Source organism: Mobula hypostoma, unplaced genomic scaffold, assembly GCF_963921235.1.
Source record: "Mobula hypostoma unplaced genomic scaffold, sMobHyp1.1 scaffold_36, whole genome shotgun sequence".
Classification (NCBI taxonomy): domain Eukaryota; kingdom Metazoa; phylum Chordata; class Chondrichthyes; order Myliobatiformes; family Myliobatidae; genus Mobula; species Mobula hypostoma.
In genome coordinates, this window is record NW_026948187.1 from 1,668,143 (window position 1) to 1,687,808 (window position 19,666).

The following is a 19,666-nucleotide window of genomic DNA, read 5'->3' on the forward strand; positions in this document are numbered from 1 at the left end:
ATAACAGCATCAATCAAGCTCTATCGTTTGTCTAGGGGTAAATGACCAAATTTCAAAGTGACTCAAAGTTCAGTCCAGTTTAGTAGTTCAGTTCGCAGTAATCGTTGCCATGGCGATGGACAACGTGGGGGAAGAGAGAGATAGAACAGGAACAACTGATCATTCAGACACGGCTTCACTCACAGACCGGCGAGATGGCTCACAAGCAGCTTTTGGGCGGGTCCTTGGTGATGTCACCTGAGGTCACCGACTGTGACCCCTCCTCCAGATGCGGTCGATCCTCTGCAGTGAACCCGGCACCCAGGCAAGGGCGGACACACACCGGGTTCCCGCTGATCGTACCTTTCCACCCTGGCCGTTGTCTGGTACTTCCCACTGACTCGTGAGAAGCGTACCGCTTCCAGGGTCTCGTTACCTCGGGTGGCGTGTGTCCTGCCTTAGCAAACTGGTCCCTTTTTATCCCCCTGCTGGGGTATCGCCTGTCCATCACTTCAAACAGTTCAAGGTTCAAAGGGGGGGAGCCGCTCCAGACAGCTCTCTCTCCCCCGTCCCTTCATTACACATCTCCAGATGCTGCTCCATTGTTCCTTATCTCTCCTTCCCCTGAGGGCAGGTGGCAGGCCACTTGCTGATGTCACTGATGCTAACCTAGGCCAGCAAACATCTTAATTTTATGTGTATTCTCGTCACAGTATATAAAGGAAGAATATGGAGACTCCGGAGAAGGTGCAGAGCAGTGCTGTGTGAATTAGAGTATCAGATGTAGGGGAGACTGGTGGCTGAGTATCTAAAACTATCAGAGGCACAGATTACATGGACACTCAAGTCTCTCACTCAGTGTGAAACTGTCATAACCAAAGGGCATGAGTTCATGTGAGGGCCTCGGAGGGGCGATTGTGCCACGATATTTACAATGCAGGTTTTCCACTGGGAGCATCATTTAAGAGATTATAAAATAGGCAAATGGACAGGCAAGGACTTGGGGTATAGAGACCATGAGCATGCAGATAGTAGCGGTTCAAAGTGGACATCATGGGCAACACAGACATGGTGACACGAAGAGTCTGTTCCTGTGCTGAACTTTTCCATGTTCTATGTCTGTTCACAGATCTGAACTCTGCAATCTCCACCTTCTTGTCTAATTGTGATGATCACCAACTGCTCCAGTTGACGAGATTCTACATGGAGCGACTGGAGCAGGCGATTGAAGAGGGTGTGGAGGGTCTCGGCCTTATGTTAACTGGCGAGGATCACTTCACCGGACGAGAGTATCACGTAAGTGAAAGGGAGACCGATAGATTGAGTGTCGATTTTTCAACAGACTGACAGACCGCATGTAAACAAACAGGTCTGTGTGGGTCAGCAAGGCAGCCCGGGGCTGCATCCACACTGAGCCTTTATGCTGTAGATACACGTTCTGACAGGAGTCTTGCCAATTATCTGACACAGTCATTTTTAGTCTGGTTAGGATACAAACAATGATTGACAGCTGACTGTTGGTCATGTGACATGCGATGGGGACTTCGAGTCGTTAGGGAATATATTAATCTCTCTGTCTTTCCAGCATGTTTCCAATGCTTGACATCACTGGCCAGACAACAGTGTTTCCTTGAAAACTCAATGAATTCCACAATCAATGTGCTGATCATGCTCTAAGCTCATCTGCCTTCCCTACAATACTCTTTGCATTGAAATAATATGCATCTTGGAACATTAGTTTCACCATGTTCATCCTTTAGTGTTCTGACTTTGTCGGCGGAACAACATAATTCCCAAATAACCACTGAACTATCTGCTCTGGTTCTTCATACCCTTGCAACTCTAGTTTAACCTGACTCCCCCCCCCACCCCGCTCCATGCAGCGCTAACAACCCTTCCCGCAAGGGTATCAGTTCCCCTCCAGTTCAGGTGCAAAACGATGTATGCACAGGTATCATCTCCCTTGGAACAGAGCCCAATCATCCAAAGATCTGAAGCCCTCTGTCATGCACCATCTCATCAGCCACATGTTAGACTGTATTATCGTCCTATTTGTGGTGCGTGGTACGGGTAGCAATCCCGAGAACACAAACCCAGAGATCCTGCCCTTTAACGTAGCACCTAAATCCACGAACTCACTTTGCAAGACCTCATCACCCTTCATTAGTAAATCATTGGTACCGATGAGATCAAAGTCTGTTCAGACTCCATCTTATGAATGTTGTGGACTTGATCCAAGATTTCCCTGACATTTGCAACATACCATCTGGGAATTTCATTTTCATTTATGGATCCTTCTGTCTGTTGTCCTAACCGTTGAACCCCCATCACTTCATCTCAGCAAGTCTCACCCCTTCCCTTCCTAGATTAAAAGCCAGACTCAATACCAGAGACCTGATTGCAATTGATTTCATCTACTGGGTCATACCCACTTTCCCCACCCACCTCCACAGTACAGGGTATACCTGTTATTGAGGTAAGAGACCATATAGGTTCCCTGCCCCTGTTGCCTATCTTCTCACCCCTCCCTGGCAGTCACCCAGTCACCCCTGTCCTGCACCTTGGGTATATCCATCATCTGGTAGGAGAAGCCTACTGTCCTGTATCATCAAAAATCTCTAAATCTTCCGTAACTCCTCGCCAAAACCTCTCTGATACAACGTTTCAACTCCCCAGTCTTAACTATGGCCATTCCGCTTAAAACAAACTACTTTTTTACTGGCCCTTGCAAAATTACCCCGCGGCCCGTGGTGCACAAAAAGTCGCGACTGACCCAGCTCACCTTTCAAGGTCTTGCTCCCGCAACGCACACTCCCAATTACTCCTGACAATCTGTAGCGAGCAAAATGTGTTTGGGGTCAGTCCATGTTCAGGGTATATTTGTACCCATCCCTCCGCTCCTCAATATATTCCCCATTGTTCATTACAGAGCGTGACTGAGCTGGCAGAGAAGGGAAACCGAGTAGGCGCTTCCAAACTCCTCCTGGATCTGGTGATGGAGAAGGGCTCCGGGGCCCGGAGGGTGATGTGGGAATCCTTTATGAAACTACATCACCATTTACCGAAACTGAGCAGAATACTGAATGAAATACGGGAACGTGGTACGGTGAACAATACACTGTGTGTTACAGATGTAAATATTGATGAATTTACAGTGTTACACAGAGCAGATTTCATGCAGGTTAATCTGTTTGAACAGGTGACGGCCAGTTCTCCTACATGGACACCGTGCGGGGTTTATCTGAAGTGCCCGCGCATCTGAAAGGTAAGTGATGGAACGGAAATCTCGTAGTCTTTATTTCACTCTGATGGTCTGAATACCTGTCTTTAGAGGCTTGTTTAGAGACTGTCAGAATCTGGAAGGAGGGTTTTTGTTGAAGGACAGGAAGTCATTTGCATTTTTCAGAACATTTTATCACCAGCTCCCCGGCGCCGAGGAGACTGTAAAGATATGATTGAGGTAAACTGCCTGAGTTTGTGTACCAGCTCCCCGGAGCGGAGGAGTTTGTACGGTTGTGTTGCGGGTGTATTGCCTGAGACTGTGTACCTGAACTCCAGGACAGAGGAGACTGTGAAGGTGCACGGGGGTTGTGCTGCCTGTACTCATGTACAAGCTCCCCAGAGTAGACGAGACTGCACGGGTATTCTGGGGGTGTGTTATATCGTGACTGTCTCAGCCTGGAGTAGGAAACAGAAATAGTGTTTCTTCTCAAACAACAGGAATGCTGCAGATGCTGGAAATTCAAGCAACACACATCAAAGTTGCTGGTGAACGCAGCAGGCCAAGCAGCATCTATAGGAAGAGGCGCAGTCCGCAAACAACAGGAATTCTGCAGACTGCGCCTCTTCCTATAGATGCTGCTTGGCCTGCTGCGTTCACCAGCAACTTTGATGTGTGTTGCTAGTGTTTCTTCTCTGTGGTTCAGTACTGATAGCTCAAACCTAAAGGAGTGGCAAGTGTATCAACTCCATTGTGAGAAAAGTCAAAGTAGTTCGAGAAAGTAAATTGCAGTCCTCACACCCACTGTTACCTGCTACGGTGTTGCACAGTTCAGCAGAAGCTGAGCAGTGAAAGCAGTGAAACCACCCGCTCCACACAACACTCCCCTCTGCAGAATCACGTGTGCACTTGCTGCTCACTGAATCACCGGGGAATCTGGGAGAGTGGAGCCTTTAACATCGAAGCTCAATCAGATCAGTAATGTTTCTAGGCTATCAGATGCTCTTACCTCTGATCTCCCAATTTCACCCAAACAATTTCCTTAACAAGTTTTTGTACAGGATGAAATATGTTCAGTGATTTATGTTCATCAGATCAGGCATTAACAACCTATTTCTGTACATCCTAAGATGTTCAACAGAAACACAAGGAGACTCTGCGGGCACAAACTGAGACACTGAGAGTGAACACGATCCTGATGAGGGAGAAGGTGAATGTTTTCCAGCTGGTTGATCGATATGTTGAGCTCACGGTCATTTCTACTGTTCGAGATCGGAGACTGGTGGAACATGAGCTGCTGGCAAGAGGTCAGGATCATGAAGAGTGGAGGGAGAAACATCTTCGTGGAGAGCTGGAAAAAATACAGACAGATCAGTTATTCAAGAGGAGTTATTTACAAAAAATAAAGAGCTCTTTCTATGGAAGCAAAACTGGGATTTCGGCGGCAGTGGCCGGAGTCCCGGGCATCGGAAAAACAACAATGGTACAAAAGATTGTTTATGACTGGGCCACGGGGAAAATATACCAACAATTCAATTTTGTCTTCAGTTTCAAATTCCGGGATTTAAACTCCATTAACTGCAGAATAAACCTGAGGGAACTGATTCTGGATCAGTATCCCTACTTTGGGAATATCCTGAGAGAGGTCTGGAAGAACCCAGAGAGGTTGTTGTTTATATTCGATAGTTTGGATGAATTCAAAGACCAAATCGATTTTGCTGATAGTCGGAGAGAGACAGAACCTCAGTACACATGCACTGATCCGGAATTCCGGTGCAGGGTGTCTGACATTGTGTACAGTTTAATCCAGCACAAGCTGCTCCCAGGGTGTTCAGTGCTGGTGACCACCCGCCCTGCTATGTTACATTTATTGGAAGAAGCTCAGATCAGTGTATGGGCTGAAATCCTGGGATTTGTCGGTGAGGAACGGAAGGAATATTTCCTCAGGTATTTTGAAGATCAGACGGTGGCAGCAGCTGTTTTCAAACATGTGAAGGAGAACGAGATCCTGTACACCATGAGCTACAACCCCTCCTACTGCTGGATCCTCGCGCTGGCACTGGGCCCCTTCTTCACACAAAGAGTCAGGGACCCGCAGCGAGTTCCCAAGACCATCACCCAACTGTACTCCTACTATATTTACAACATCCTGAAAAACCACGGCCGTGAGATTGAGAACCCCCGTGATGTGTTTTTCAGGGTTGGTCAGATGGCCTTCAGAGGAGTGTCCGGGAAGAAGATTGTGTTTACAGATGGAGATTTGATCAACTACAATCTGCAGCCTTCCCAATTCCTGTCCGGGTTCCTGCTGGAGCTCTTGGAGAGAGAGGATTCTGCCCGGTGTGTGGTGTACACGTTCCCACACCTCACCGTCCAAGAGTTTGTAGCTGCAGTCGCACAATTCCTGAATCCACATCCCGGAGATATCCTAAAATTTCTCACTGAAGCCCACAACACGACAGATGGGCGATTTGAGGTATTTCTCCGTTTTGTTGCTGGTCTCTCCTCTCCAATGACAGCTCGGGGCCTGGAGGAGTTTCTGGGTCCATTTCCTCATCAAACAACCTGCCGGGTGATTGACTGGGTGAAGGAGGAGGTTAAACGCCAGAGTGAAAACACGTGGAGTAAAACAGGTAAAAGGAGCCTCCTGAACACATTGCACTACCTGTTTGAGTCCCAGAATCGTGGACTGGCTCAGGCCGCACTGGGATCAGTGGAAACACTTTCATTAAGCAAAATGACACTGACCCCGATTGACTGTGCGGTCCTGTCTCATGTCATCGGACTCTGTGATACAATAAAACACCTCAACCTGTGGGACTGCCGTATTCACTGTGAAGGACTCCTGCGCCTGGGACCAGGGCTGCACAAGTGCCAGGAGTTGAGGTAACTTCATTGAACTCTCATTCTACATTGTGAACCTGTTCCATTGTGTTGTTTCAATGTTAAAGGACTTGGGTTAAACTGTAGTAAAACAGAAAGTGAAAAATTGTGACAAATGAGAAGGGAATCGGTCAGGTCTTCCTCAAGGACGGGAGAATTCTGAGGTTCCCTGTGAAGTGATCAGATGAGCAAACAGCGGCCTTGTTTACTAATCATAGTGTTTTCCGCTGATGGTGACAAGTCCATGGACAATGTTCCTTCTCATTGTTACCGACACGCAGTGGATGGTTGGAACTTCACAGTGGACTCTCCGAGTGAGAGGGAGCGAAATATCTCTGTCAGATTGTCCTTTCCCTTTCCTGTGTGTGACGATCTCCATCACTACATCTATGCGACTTTGCTCACTACCCGATGTCCAGTCCCCAGATGGGCATCTCTTCTATGAAATGTGGGCCACAGTTCAGACCAGCCCCTCCTGTGCTTTCTACTTCCAGTTATCTTGCAGGATCAACTTTTCTCATTGCTATCCTCATGTGGATTCTCTCAGCCCCAGCCCCCCTTCCTCCTCTGGGATCGCTCTTCCCCAGCCCCCTTCCACCTGTGGGAACTCTCTTCTCCATCCCCTTTCCTCCTGTGAGATCTCTTTTCCCCATCCCCTACCCCAATGAATCTACCCCATCCCCTTCCTCCTGTGGGATCTCTTCCCAATCCCCCTTCCTCCTGTGAGATCTCTTTTCCCCATCCCCCTTCCTCCTGAGGGATCTCTCTTCCCCACCCCCTTCCTCCTGTGGGATCTCTCATCCCCTCCCCCTTCCTCCTGTGGGATCTCTCTTCCCCATCCCCCTTCCTCCTGTGGGATCTCTCATCCCCTCCCCCTTCCTCCTGTGGGATCTCTCTTCCTCATCCACCTTCCTCCTGTGGGATCTCTCTTCCCCATTCGCCATCCTCCTGTGGGATCTCTCTTCCCCATCCCCCTTCCTCCTGTGGGATCTCTCTTCCCCACCCCCTTCCTCCTGTGGGATCTCTCTTCCCCATCCCCCTTCCACCTGTGGGATCTCACATCCCCTTCCCCCTTCCTCCTGTGGGATCTCTTTTCCCCATCCCCCTTCCTCCTGAGGGATCTCTCTTCCCCACCCCCCTTCCTCCTGTGGGTTCTCTCTTCCCCGTCCCTCTTCCTCCTGTGGGATCTCTCTTCCCCGTCCCCCTTCCTCCTGTGGGATCTCTCTTCCCCACCCCCTTCTTCCTGTGGAATCTCTCTTCCCCACCCCCTTCCTCCTGTGGGATCTCTCTTCCCCACCCCCTTCCTCCTGTGGGATCTCTCTTCCTCTTCCTCCTGTGGGATCTCTCTTCCCTCAGCCCTTTCCTCCTGTGGGATCTCTCTTCCCAATCCCCCTTCCTCCTGTGGGAGCTACATTCCCAATCCCCCTTCCTCCTGTGGGATCCACATTCCCAATTCCCCTTCCTCCTGTGGGATCTCTCTTCCCAATCCCCCTTCCTCCTGTGGGATCTCTCTTCCCTCATTGCTCTTTCTCAGCGGGATCCCCCTCACGTTGCATCTCTCTTCCGCATTTCTCCTTCGTCCTGTAGGAGCTGTACTTTCCATCCCCCTTCATCCTGGCGGATCTCTGTACCCCATCCCTTTTCTTCCTGGAGGTTTCTCTCTTCCCATCAGTTATCTCCAAAGGTGAAGTCATTACCATCGCTCACGCACATTTTACCATCCCCAAATCCACAAATCGTCCTCACTCTGGGACTTTCTGTCATCCTTCAACCACACCCCTTCTGAACTTCTGAACTCTGGAACATGTTTCTGACTGTCAGGGGAATGAGAGAGAATATGTAGAGTTTACGGGGTCACACCGACAGACGTAATTCGGACATACGGTGAATACCCGGGAGCTGGGCAGTGATGGACAACTACGGTCAGTGATTTACTGAAGGGTTTAAAGCTTCCTGAAATATCTGAGTGAGATAAATTCCCTCAGAAGGTATCACTTTGTTGATCAATTTGTCCCTTTGTGTTTAGTCTCGGTGGGAATACCCTGGGAGATTCAGGAGTGAAACTGGTGTCTGCGGCTCTGAGGAACCCGGAGTGTAAAATACAGAAACTGGGGTAAGTAACTGTGTTTATAGTTACTGGGTGTCTGACACTGAACACTAATGTCATCAGTAATTGTGATACTGATGATCACTGGAGATTTGTACCATCTCCTGTATGTCTACATCCTTCTCCCTTACTCTGTCATCTCCAGGCTGGGGTATGTGGGCCTCACAGATTCCGATGCCAAGGATCTTTCCTTCGCTCTCCGAACAAATCGATCACTGACGGAGCTGGACCTGAGTGATAATGAACTGGGAGATTCAGGGATGAAACTGGTGTCTGCAGCCCTGAGAATCTCCGAGAGTAAAATACAGAAACTATGGTAAGTTCCAGACTGTGATACATTGTGTTTCTAGACACTAGATGTCTGACACTCAGTATTAATGGGATGAGTAATTCTCTTAATGATTAGCACCGGGGATTTGCATCGATTGCCGTCTCTGTGTGTCCCTCACCCTCACTCTCTCTCATCGCCAGGCTGTGGGGTGTCGGTCTTACACATTCTGGTGTCGAGGTTCTCGTCTCTGCTGTCAGCACAATCCGATCACTGATGGTGCTAGACCTGAGTGATAATAAACTGGGAGATTCAGGAGTGAAACTGGTGTCTACGGCTCTGAAGAACCCAGAGTGTAAAATCCAAAAGCTGTTGTAAGTACCAAACAGAGTGTGATTGCGCTTACAGTCACTGGGTGTCAGATATTGAACATTAAGGTGATCAGTAATTATGTTACAGAGAAACACTGGGGATTTGTACTGTCTCTTGTCTCTCTGTGTCCTTCACCCTCACTCTCTCTCATCTCCAGGCTGGAGAGTGTCAGTCTTACAGATTCTGCTGTCGATGATCTCGTCTCTGTTCTCATTACAATCCAATCACTGACGGGACTGAACATGGGATCAAACTCGCTCACAGACCGATCTGTCCCCACTCTCTGCCATCTCATACAGACCCTCCCGAATCTGGAAAGGATCGAGTGAGTATTTTTGTTAATGTTCAGTGTGATAAAATATCAGCGGATCCGCCGGATTTCTGGTGATATTTGTCTGTGAATGCCATAGAGATACTAATCCCAGCTTCTTGTTACTATCACTATTGTGTAATCTGTTTATTTCTGCTTTATCCTTCCATCTATTTCAGTCTGGGGAACAATCAGTTCAGTCGCACCGGGGAGGAGGAACTGAGCTCATTGCAGAAACGCAGATCCGGACTGAGAGTGACCCTGACAAAATTTGATTGACCCGCCCCCAGGATGTGGAGCTTCTGGACGATTTCCTGACCACGGCCATCAAGGTTTAATTCTCAATGACCTATTCTCCAGCCGAGTGCTCAGTCAGGTTAGAGGCTATCCACACCCATCTAATTTCACCTCCTTTCCAGCAACCCTGCTTCTGCCGAATATCTGGGTCCAGGTTTCTCCAAGGGTTCCTAGGAGATTACACAGACAGGAAGATCCGGGGGGTGGTGCTCAGTGGGGGGCGGGAGGGGGGGGCATCAGTATTCCGGGTAGGGATTATTCGGGGAGAGAATAATTTTTGCTCACTTTGCTGAGGACGGTACTTTCTACAGTCCGGCGGATATAATGATGTTAATTTCACGGTAATGATGGTAGTGATCCTGCATCTGCAGTGATCTCAGACACTGCTGTGAAGAGTGATTTTATAGTAATCGTTATTTATTTATTTATACTCATTCTCTCTCTCTCTGTCTCTCTCTCTCTCTCTCTCTCTCTCTCTCTCTCTCTTCCCCCCCCCCACCTCCCTCTCGCTCTGACTACTTCTTGCCCATCCTCTGGGTTCCCCCTCCCTTGTCTTTCTCCCTAGGCCTCCAGTCCCATGATCCTCTCATATCCCTTTTGCCAATCACCTGTCCAGCTCTTGGCTCCATCCCTCCCCGTCCTGTCTTTTCCTATCATTTCGGATCTCCCCTCCCCCTCCCACTTTCAAATCCCTTACTCACTCTTCCTTCAGTTAGTCCTGACAAAGGTTCCGGCCCAAAACGTCGACTGTACCTCTTCCTAGAGATGCTGCCTGGCCTGCTGCGTTCACCAGCAACTTTGATGTGTGTTGCTTGAAATTCCAGCATCTGCAGATTTCCCCGTGTTTGCGTTATAATAATCGTTCCCCAATGCAGAGTGACGGTGAGAAACTGGACTGGTCAGTGGCCAGCTAATTGAGTGTGACTGTGAGAGATTCGAAAGCATCTTATTTATTCCCACACGTTGGCAAGTTTCATATTCTTTAATTTGCATTTGGTATCGTTAAATCACTATGAATAAATCGGCCCAGCAATCTCCTTGCCGTAACAAACTGCTCTCTACTCACTCGAACACCTCAAACCGCACTCTCCTCGCTCGGCTCCTCTCAACCGCGCATTCCCCGCTCGACACCCCAAACTGCACTCTCCTCGCCTTTTCATCCCCGCTCGTTCTCGTCACAGAACCACCCGCCTTCGCTCCTTGTCCAACCTTCCACATGTCCTCTCTCTTTGTCCACAGCAGTGCGCTTTTCTGCTCCCGCACATCCCCTCTCCTCTGCCCACGCACTCTATACAAACCTTCCCACTGCATGGAACATAACTCTCTCATTTTCTATATCTCTGTGCCTATCTAAGAGTCCCTAAAATCAGTGGGCCCCAACCACCGGGCCACGGACCGGTACCGGACCGCAAAGCATGTGCTGCCGGGCTGCGAGGAAACGATATCATTTGGCGATATGAGTCAGCTGCACCTTTCCTCATTCCCTGTCACGGCCACTGTGGAGCTTGAACACACGCGAGGTCATTACGCACGCGTCATCCATGTCAGCACGGGAAGAAGATCAACTTCTCAAGCTTGCAAATGACGGCGGGCTGAATAATACGTTTGGCATAACATCTCTGCTGGCATTCTGGGTCAAAGTCAAGGCTAAATATCCTGAGATAACCATGAAAGCACTGAAAACGTTGCGTCCATTTCCAACATATTTCTTCGAAACGGTGTTTTCTGCAATGAATGCAAAGAAAACTAAATTGCGGAATACAGAGAACATAAGGAACCCCCTTCGAGTATCGCTGTCTCCCGTCATCCCTCGATAGGACCGTCTTGTTGCAGGGAAACAAGCCCAGCCAGGATTCAGCGATATTGGCATGTTGCAATCGTTTTATATGTTCATACGAAGAAAATATGTGCTGTGTGTTTAATATCCAAACGTTACTTAAAATGTTATGATGCTATTAAATTATAAGTGAGTTATAATTGATTTATCACTATATTCATGTGAGGAAAATATGCGCTGCGTGTTTCATAATAAATTCGTAAGATAAATCCTTTTAGAAACGAAATTGAATGTATTAGCCACTTATAAGTGACTTATCGTTGACTTATCACCTATCTTCTGGTTGTGATTAACACCCCCCACCCCAGGCTTGCCAACTGTCCTGTATTAGCAGGGACATCCCGTATATTGGGCTAAATTGGTTTGCCCCATACGGGATCGCCCTTGTCCCATATTCCGCTACAGAGCTGGAGTTTTCCTATGAAAACGTTCGTACTGAAATGGCGTAAAGCAAAGAAGCAATTACCAGTAATTTATATGGGAAATTTTTTTTAGTGTTCCGAGACCCAAAAAATAGCCTACCAAATCATACCAAATAACACATAAAACCTAAAATAACACTAACATATAGTAAAAGCAGGAATGAGATGATAAATACACAGCCTATATAAAGTAGAAATAATGTATGTACAATGTAGTTTCACTGAACAGAATCGCCAAAAACGATTTGTAGGAATTAAATCGGCACGTACACATATGCTCCCAGAGTTGCCCGCACAAGGCTTCATGGTCATGGTAGTCTTTCTCGGGGTAAACACAAGTGTCCCGAATTTGACTGTTACTCTTGACAGTTGGCAACCCTACACCCCACCCCCACCCCGGTCGGCCGGTCAGCAAGAATATTGTCAATATTAAACCGGGCTGCGGTGCAAAAAAGTTCGGGGAACCCTGATATAGATAACATCCTCGGCTTTACCCTCGTCAACTTTCTGAGTAACCTCTTCAAAAATTTCAATAAGATTTGTCAAACATGACCTTCCACGCACAAATCCATGTTGACTGTTCCTAACCAGACCCTGTCATTCCAGATAATTATATATACCATCTCTAAGAATACTTTCCATCAATTTACCCACGACAGACGTCAAACTCACAGACCGATAATTGCTAGGTTTACTCTTAGAACCCTTTTTAAACAATGGAACAACACGAGCAATACGCCAATCCTCCGGTACCATACCCGTTTCTAATGACATTTGAGATATTTCTGTCAGAGCCCCTGGTATTTCCACACTAACTTCCCTCAAGGTCCTAGGGAATATCCTGTCAGGACCCAACACTTATCCATTTTTAAATTCCTTAAAAGCTCCAGTACTACTTCTTCTTTAATCATCATAGTTTCCATAACTTCCCTACCTGTTTCCCTTACTTTACACAATTCAATATCCTTCTACTTAGTGAATACCAAAGAAAAGAAATTGTTCAGAATCTCCCCCATCTCTTTTGGCTCCATACATAGCTGTCCACTCTGATCCTCTAAGGGACCAATTTTATTCTGTACTATCCTTTTGCTATTAATATAACTGTAGAAACCGTTTGGATTTATTTTCACCTTACTTACCAAAGGAATCTCGTATCATCTTTTAGCTTTTCTAATTTCTTTCTTAAGATTCTTTTAAAATTCTTTATATTCCTCAAGAACCACATTTACTCCATGCTGCCTATATTTATTGTAGATATCTCTCTTTTTCCGAACCAAGTTTCCAATATCCCTTGAAAACCATGGCTCTCTCAAACTTTTAACTTTTCCTTTCAACTTAATAGAAACATAAAGATTCTGTGCCCTCAAACTTTCACCTTTAAATTAACTCCATTTCTCTATTACATCCTTCCCATAAAACAAATTGTCCCAATCCACTCCTTCTAAATCCTTTCGCATCTCCTCAAAGTTAGCCTTTCTCCAATCAAAAATTTCAACACTGGGTCCAGACCTGTCCTTCTCCATAATTATACTGAAACTAATGACATTATGATCACTAGACCCGAAGTGCTTACCGATACATACCTCCGTCACCTGATGTATCTCATTCCCTAACAGGAGATCCAACACTGCCCCTTCTCTCGTTGGCACCTCTATGTATTGCTGCAAAAAACTATCCTGCGCACATTTTACAAACTCCAAATGATCCAGCCCTTTTAAAGTATGGGATTCCCAGTCTATGTGTGGAAAATTAAAATCTCCCACAATCACAAGCTTGTGCTTACTACAAATATCTGCTATCTCCTTTCAAATTTGCTCCTCCAATTCTCGCTCCCCAGTTTGTGGTCTATAATACACCCCTATAAGTGTTACTACACCTTTCCCATTCCTCAATTCCACCCAAATAACCCTCCTAGACGAGCCCTTTGTCATGGTCGGGTCCGTGAGGTCTGTATTCCAGTTCACGGTCCGGTCCATCGACCCTTGCTCCAGGTTTTCCTGTCTACCCTGTTTCTGTTCTTGTTGAGCTCTAATTGAGGCAGCTGATGCTCATTGGGGCTGGCTGCATGAATATCTTCAGAGACCCAGGCGTGGCTGCTGGATTGTTCTTGTCCTACTCCTTGTATCCCTTCCTCTGCCTCCTGTTACCTCGCCTGAAGCCCTGCCTTGTCTTGCCGGTAACTCTTGCCTCACCTGAAGTTCTCGTCTCGCCTTGCATTGCCTGAAACCTTGCCTTGTCTTGCTGGTAACTCTCGCCTTGTCTCGCCTGCAGCCCTGTCCTGTAGCGACGGTGTACCTAGCTCCTTTCCTATCCCTTGCCTCCGCCCAACTCCAGCCTCCTGCCTAGCCTCAATCCTGAAGACTCCAGCCTCCTGCCTAGCCTCAAGCCTGAAGACTCCAGCCTCCTGCCTCCTGCCAAGCCTCGCCTTAAGTCTCTAGCCTCTAGCCCGAAGGCCCCAGCCTCCTGCCTCCTGCCTCCTGCCAAGCCTCACCTCTAGCCTCTAGCCTCATGCCTGAAGACTCTAGCCTCCTGCCTGCCTGCCAAGCCTCGTCTTTGCCTAGTTCTGGGGTCCAAGACAGAGGCAAGACCCCGGTACTGGGTCCTTGTCCAGTCTCTGGCTCGGAGTCCAAACACGGGCTCCTAGCTCTCTTGTCCAGTCCTGTTCCGGGTTCCCGGTTTTCGTGTCCGTGTCCTTGCCCTCAGTCCCTAGTACTTCAGTGTCTGTATCTTGCACTTGGGCCCGTTCCTAGCCACTGCCTTATGACAGCCCTCTAATCTATGCTGCCAGATCACAGCTGCAATATTTTCTCTGACAAGGAATGCAACACCTCCCCACTGTTGTCCCTCCGATTCTATGGCACCTGAAGCAACGAAATCCGGGAATATTTAGTCACCAATCACACCCCTCCTGCAAGCATGTTTCACTAATAGCTTCCACATCATACTTCCAGGCATCAATCCATGCTTTAAGCTCATCCACCTTTCCTATCATGCTCCTAGCATTAAAATAAATGCATTTAAGATATTTCCCACCTCTTACTCTTTGTTTATCACCAACGGTGCAAAGAACTTTACTATTTTCTTTTTCTTCCTTCTCCCCTACATCTGTTCCTACACTCTGCCCCCCCCCCCCACCGCGTATCTTGTTTAAATCGACTGGAGCCTCTCAAGCAAACCTACCTGCAAGAATATTTGTCCCCCTCTGCCTCCCGAATGATCGGGAGTTCATCCAGCTCCAGTTGCCTAACTCGGTCTGTCAGGAGCTGCAGCTGGATGCGCCTTTTACGGGTGTAGTCATCAGGGATGATTGTGCTGTCCCTGACTTCCCACATCCTGCAAACGGAGCACTCGACTGCCCTCACTGCTGCCTCCATTACCTACTCCTAAGGTGATTAAATTAATTGAATTGACTTACCCGGCCTTACCTCACTTGGAGTGAAGCTCGTGTTCAGCTTCTCTTCATGTGAATGAATTTGTATCTCTGAATGGATTAGTTTCTCCAACAAGGGCTCCGTCTCAGGGATGGAGGGGGAAGATCTCGGTTTAATCACACACTCCTGTCGAGGCAGGTGGACGCCTATGGTTAACCATCTGGGAGGGTACGGGGTAACAGTCTGTGAACCTCAAGCTCCCAAATAATCTGGAATTAAACCAGCATTACCAGACAGGAAGAGCAATGCGCCGTACCTTGTGATATTGGTTTACTGTTGACGCCTGTACCAGGGGAGAGTGACAATCTTGTTTTTGAATACCGTTCACAGAGATCCTATCATTACACGGTGGATTGAGGTAGAACAAAGTAAAACAATAAAAAATGCGGACTAGAGCATCACAGCGACAGGTAAAATGCAGAGCAACTAAAGAATACAGTTCTTGTATTTTTCCGTGTCGTGCGGTACATCGGACAGCAACCTTGCGTTTCTGTAGCGTTTTTGTCGTTTTTCTACGAGGCCGAGTTGCTCACTCGCCCCAGCACGGATGGAAAGCGTACAAGAAGCCGGCCGGATTCGACTCCAGGATCACTCGCCTGGATGTCCGGCTTGGAAATAAGGTGCAAGGTCATAATCCGGTAGGTGGTTCGGCCGTCCATCTTCTCATATCGGGGGGGGATTCTTATCGCATCAGAATATTATAGAACATAATCAATGTCCTTATAACAACAGAGTAGAAGCTGTCCCTGAGCCTGTAAGTATGTGTTTTCAGGCTTTGGTATCATCTGTTCGATTAGAGGGGAGAGGAGAGAATGCCTGTGATGGGTGGGTGCTTTACCAAGGCAGTGGGAAGGGAAGACGGAGTCCACGGATCGGAGGCTGGTTTCTGTGACGTTCTGAGCTGCGTCCCTAACTCTCTGTAGTTTCTCACAGTCACAGGGGGAGCAGTTTGCTGCTCCAAGTCTTGATGCATCGGGTCAGGATGCTTCCTGCCAGGGTCGAGGTGGACGTAGCGACAGGAGTGTGGGCTGCCACTTTCTTCTGTCTTGGGGAGGTGGGGCGGGGAATCGCGATGGTGGTCCCGACACATGCCTCCCTGGAGAGGTTGGTGATGGTGGTCGTGCATCCAGCTGTGTATTAATTATGGAGGAGACCTCTCAGTCCCCGATGGGAGCACAGCTCTTTGTGCTTGAGAGAGGAAGTGCAGTGGCCGTCCAATCCGATTGATCACTGTGCCCACCTGACCCGTGCTGAGCAAACAGCTTGTCTCCCTCCAGCATCTCTGCCACTTATCCCTTGTCCGGACATCCCAGAATCAGCTCATTGACCTCCCCGGGATCCTCATTCACCAGAAAATCAGCTGCAACGGAACTCCCACACACCACCCACAAGCGGTGCAGGGGAACTTCACTTCCTGCAGGTTCCCCTCCCAGTCTCACCCCTGGGGAAGAGATAAGCTCTCCGTCTCTGGCACCGGGTGTACATCACAGAACACCCTCAATTAACACCCTCAGTGGAGGACGGTGGCGACTGAAGAGAGCAACTACAGTAACTGGTGTCTGGATGTAGAACCCAGCAAACCACTGGTCAGCCAATTGTTCCACCAGAACGTGAAGAGGGAGGAGAGAGAACCAAAGTAACGCAGTAGGTAGAGCAGAGATGCCATTAGTTGTGGGAAAATATTTCACAGTCTGATAAACGATTGAAATTTATCTTTGCCCAGTAATCTAATAATTGTCGACTTCCCCATCCTGGACAAAAGAGTGTGGCTATCTATCTTCCCGACGCCCTGCGTGATCTTTTAAATCTCTATCAAACCATAAGACATGGAAGCAGAATTGGGCCATTCGGCCCATAAAGTCTGCTTTGCCATTCCTGCAGGGCTGATTTACTGAATGTCGAGTCAACCCATTCTCTTGAATTCTGCCACAACCTTTAACACCATTACTAATCACGAACCTATTAAGCTGTGCTTAAAATATACCGAATGGCTTGGCCTTCACAGCTGTCTGTGCAATGAACTCCACAAATACACCACTTTCCGGCGAAAGGAATTCTAATGCTGTGATTTCCCCAATATAGGGAACATCCTCTGTACATCCACTCTTTTGAGGGCTTTCAATATTTAATAGTGCAATGAGATAAGATCCATAAGATCATGAGACCATAAGACAAAGGAGCAGAAGTCCGCCATTCGGCCCATCGAGTCTGCTCCGCCATTTTATCATGAGCTGATCCATTCTCCTATTTGGTCCCACTGCCTCGCCTTCTCACTATAACCTTTGAAGCCCTGGCTACTCAGATACCTATCAATCTCTGCCTTAAATACACCCAATGACTTGGCCTCCACTGCTGCCCGTGGCAACAATTTCCATAGATTCACCACTCTCTGACTAAAAAAAAATTCTTCGCATCTCTGTTCTGAAAGGGCGCCCTTCAATCCTTAAGTCATGCCCTCTCGTACTAGCCTCCCCCATCATGGGAAACAACTTTGCCACATCCACTCTGTCCATGCCTTTCAACGTTCGAAATGTTTCTATGAGGTCTCCCCTCATTCTTCTAAACTCCAAGGAATACAGTCCAAGAGCGGACAAACGTTCCTCAGTGAGTACAGGCCCTGAACCATCAAATACTCTTCATTTGTCAACCCTTTTATTCAACCAATTATTGTTATTAACACTCTCCAATGACAGTATATCCTTTCTCAGACAAGGGCTCCAAGCTGTCCACAGCTCTCCCCAGTGGGGTCTCGCCATTGTGCTCCAGAGCCTCAGCATTTCAGGTTACCATTCAGTCTCCTTCACTCCAGGGAAAACATCCCAGCTTGTTTAGTCTATCATTAAGTCCTCCAGCTCTGGTGAATCTTTTCTGTGGCCTTTCATATATTTGTGAAGCATGGATCAGACCTCAGCTGGGGTTCTGTGCGAGCTTGGATATTTAACAGTTTGGATGGGATTCAGTGGGACGTAGTCTGCGAGGGAGAAACTCAATAATGCGGAGCATGGAGAGAAGTCACGATTGATATTTTTTTTCTCCGGAGTGTGAACCTGTAGAAGTGGGGTGCAGAGGTTGAAGGAAGGGCGTAAGGGTTAGAGAGGATTGAGGGTGTTTGAGATCTCACTGTCTTTGGAATGAGGGAGGCTGGGATACTCAGTATGTCGAGCAGCACTCGGATCACATAGGAAGGAAATATTACACATCAGGGACTGGTGAAGACCCAGCCTGCAAAGCCGAGAAGGGACGTGGGAGAGTAAAGGACATGGAATAATGACATTTGGGGAAAAATACATGGCTAGGGGAGAGATGGGGAGGTGAAAGGCAGAAGTTTGAGAGGGAGATGTGGAGAGAGAGGAACCAGATGGGAGGAGTGGGATGGGAGAAGAACAGGGTTGGAGAGGGAAGAGAGATGGAATGAGAACGGGGATGTAAAAAGATACAGAGAAGCTGGGAAGTAAATGAAAGTTGGAGTGAGATACTGGGAAAGGGAAAGGTGGAGTGAGAAAGGGATGTGGAAACAAAAGGATGGGAGCATGAGATAGAGTGAAGATATAGAGGAAATATGAGGAAGGAAGATGGTGTGTGATGAAATAGGTTAGAGACAGGATGGACTAGTTGAGAAAATGGCAAAGATATAGTGAGGTATAATGGAAGGGTGGGAAAGGTGAAGGGAGGATATCGCAGACTTTGACTAGGGCAGTGTCAACCTACAGGACTCAATTTTAACAAGGAGGTGAGATAGAATTTATTCTCACCGCACCTGATGTGAGAGAGGGGGGATTATGCGTGTGCAGATTACACAGGGACAACGTTGGACGCTGGGTTTGAACCGGTTCTTGAGAGAGTGGTGGAGTGAGAGAACGGGACGGAGAGATGCAGTGCGAAAGAGAAAATAGAATGAGAGGGAATAGGAGATAAAGAGGGTTAAAGAGAATGGGATGGATGGACAGAGAGATAGACTGAGAGAGTGACAAATGAAGAGGGAGGGACAGGGTAAATGTGTGTGGAGGAGAATGGGAGAGTGTGGAAAAGACAGATAAAAATAGAGGGAGAGAGGGGGAATGAGAGGAGTGGGAGAAGGCAGACAATGTGCAGATACATTCTTCCCTACAACTGGATAAAGAGGGAACTGTTTCCCCAGAGGGTCAGAGACTGATGTCAGAAGGGGAGTAGAACAAAAGGGAAACAGAGAGGGGAGGATCTAGTTTATGTCTTCACGTCCTCATCCACACCATCTTCCCATCAGTCAGGATATATGGAGCAAACTCCCCCTTGTCCAGTAAGGAACCTGAACCACCCACCCAACGGATCTGCGCACACACACACTCTGAACCTCACACCACTGTGCTGCCCAGAGGCCACAACGCGCAGTTCTTCATATTTTGCTGCAATTGCAGATGAAGTGAAAGGAACATGCCATGTTTATTGAGCACGTATGCCAAGCAATAGCTATTCAAATCATCAGTTTCACTACTAAATAATACTCGGGAATTTCAATGAGCCCTTGATATTCATGCCTTCAGACCTGTGCGGACTGAGCTCC

General features: G+C 47.8%; 2 protein-coding genes across 3 annotated transcripts in view; both read left to right on the top strand.

Moving 5' to 3' along the window:
• LOC134341525 (NACHT, LRR and PYD domains-containing protein 3-like) overlaps positions 1 to 10,121 on the top strand; it is a 28,064-nt gene extending 17,943 nt beyond the window's left edge. Inside the window, exons 4-13 of the mRNA XM_063039396.1 lie at positions 1,109 to 1,275; positions 2,909 to 3,080; positions 3,179 to 3,244; positions 4,330 to 6,085; positions 8,109 to 8,195; positions 8,335 to 8,505; positions 8,661 to 8,831; positions 8,987 to 9,154; positions 9,319 to 9,515; positions 10,002 to 10,121. Coding sequence (XP_062895466.1) covers positions 1,109 to 1,275; positions 2,909 to 3,080; positions 3,179 to 3,244; positions 4,330 to 6,085; positions 8,109 to 8,195; positions 8,335 to 8,505; positions 8,661 to 8,831; positions 8,987 to 9,154; positions 9,319 to 9,418 — 2,858 coding nt within the window. The 3' untranslated portion in view covers positions 9,419 to 9,515; positions 10,002 to 10,121. The remainder of the gene's footprint in view (positions 1 to 1,108; positions 1,276 to 2,908; positions 3,081 to 3,178; positions 3,245 to 4,329; positions 6,086 to 8,108; positions 8,196 to 8,334; positions 8,506 to 8,660; positions 8,832 to 8,986; positions 9,155 to 9,318; positions 9,516 to 10,001) is intronic.
• The window catches only part of LOC134341616 (zinc finger protein 239-like), a 618,489-nt gene that overhangs the window by 270,364 nt on the left and 328,459 nt on the right, over positions 1 to 19,666 (top strand). The gene's annotated exons all lie outside the window — the stretch shown is intronic.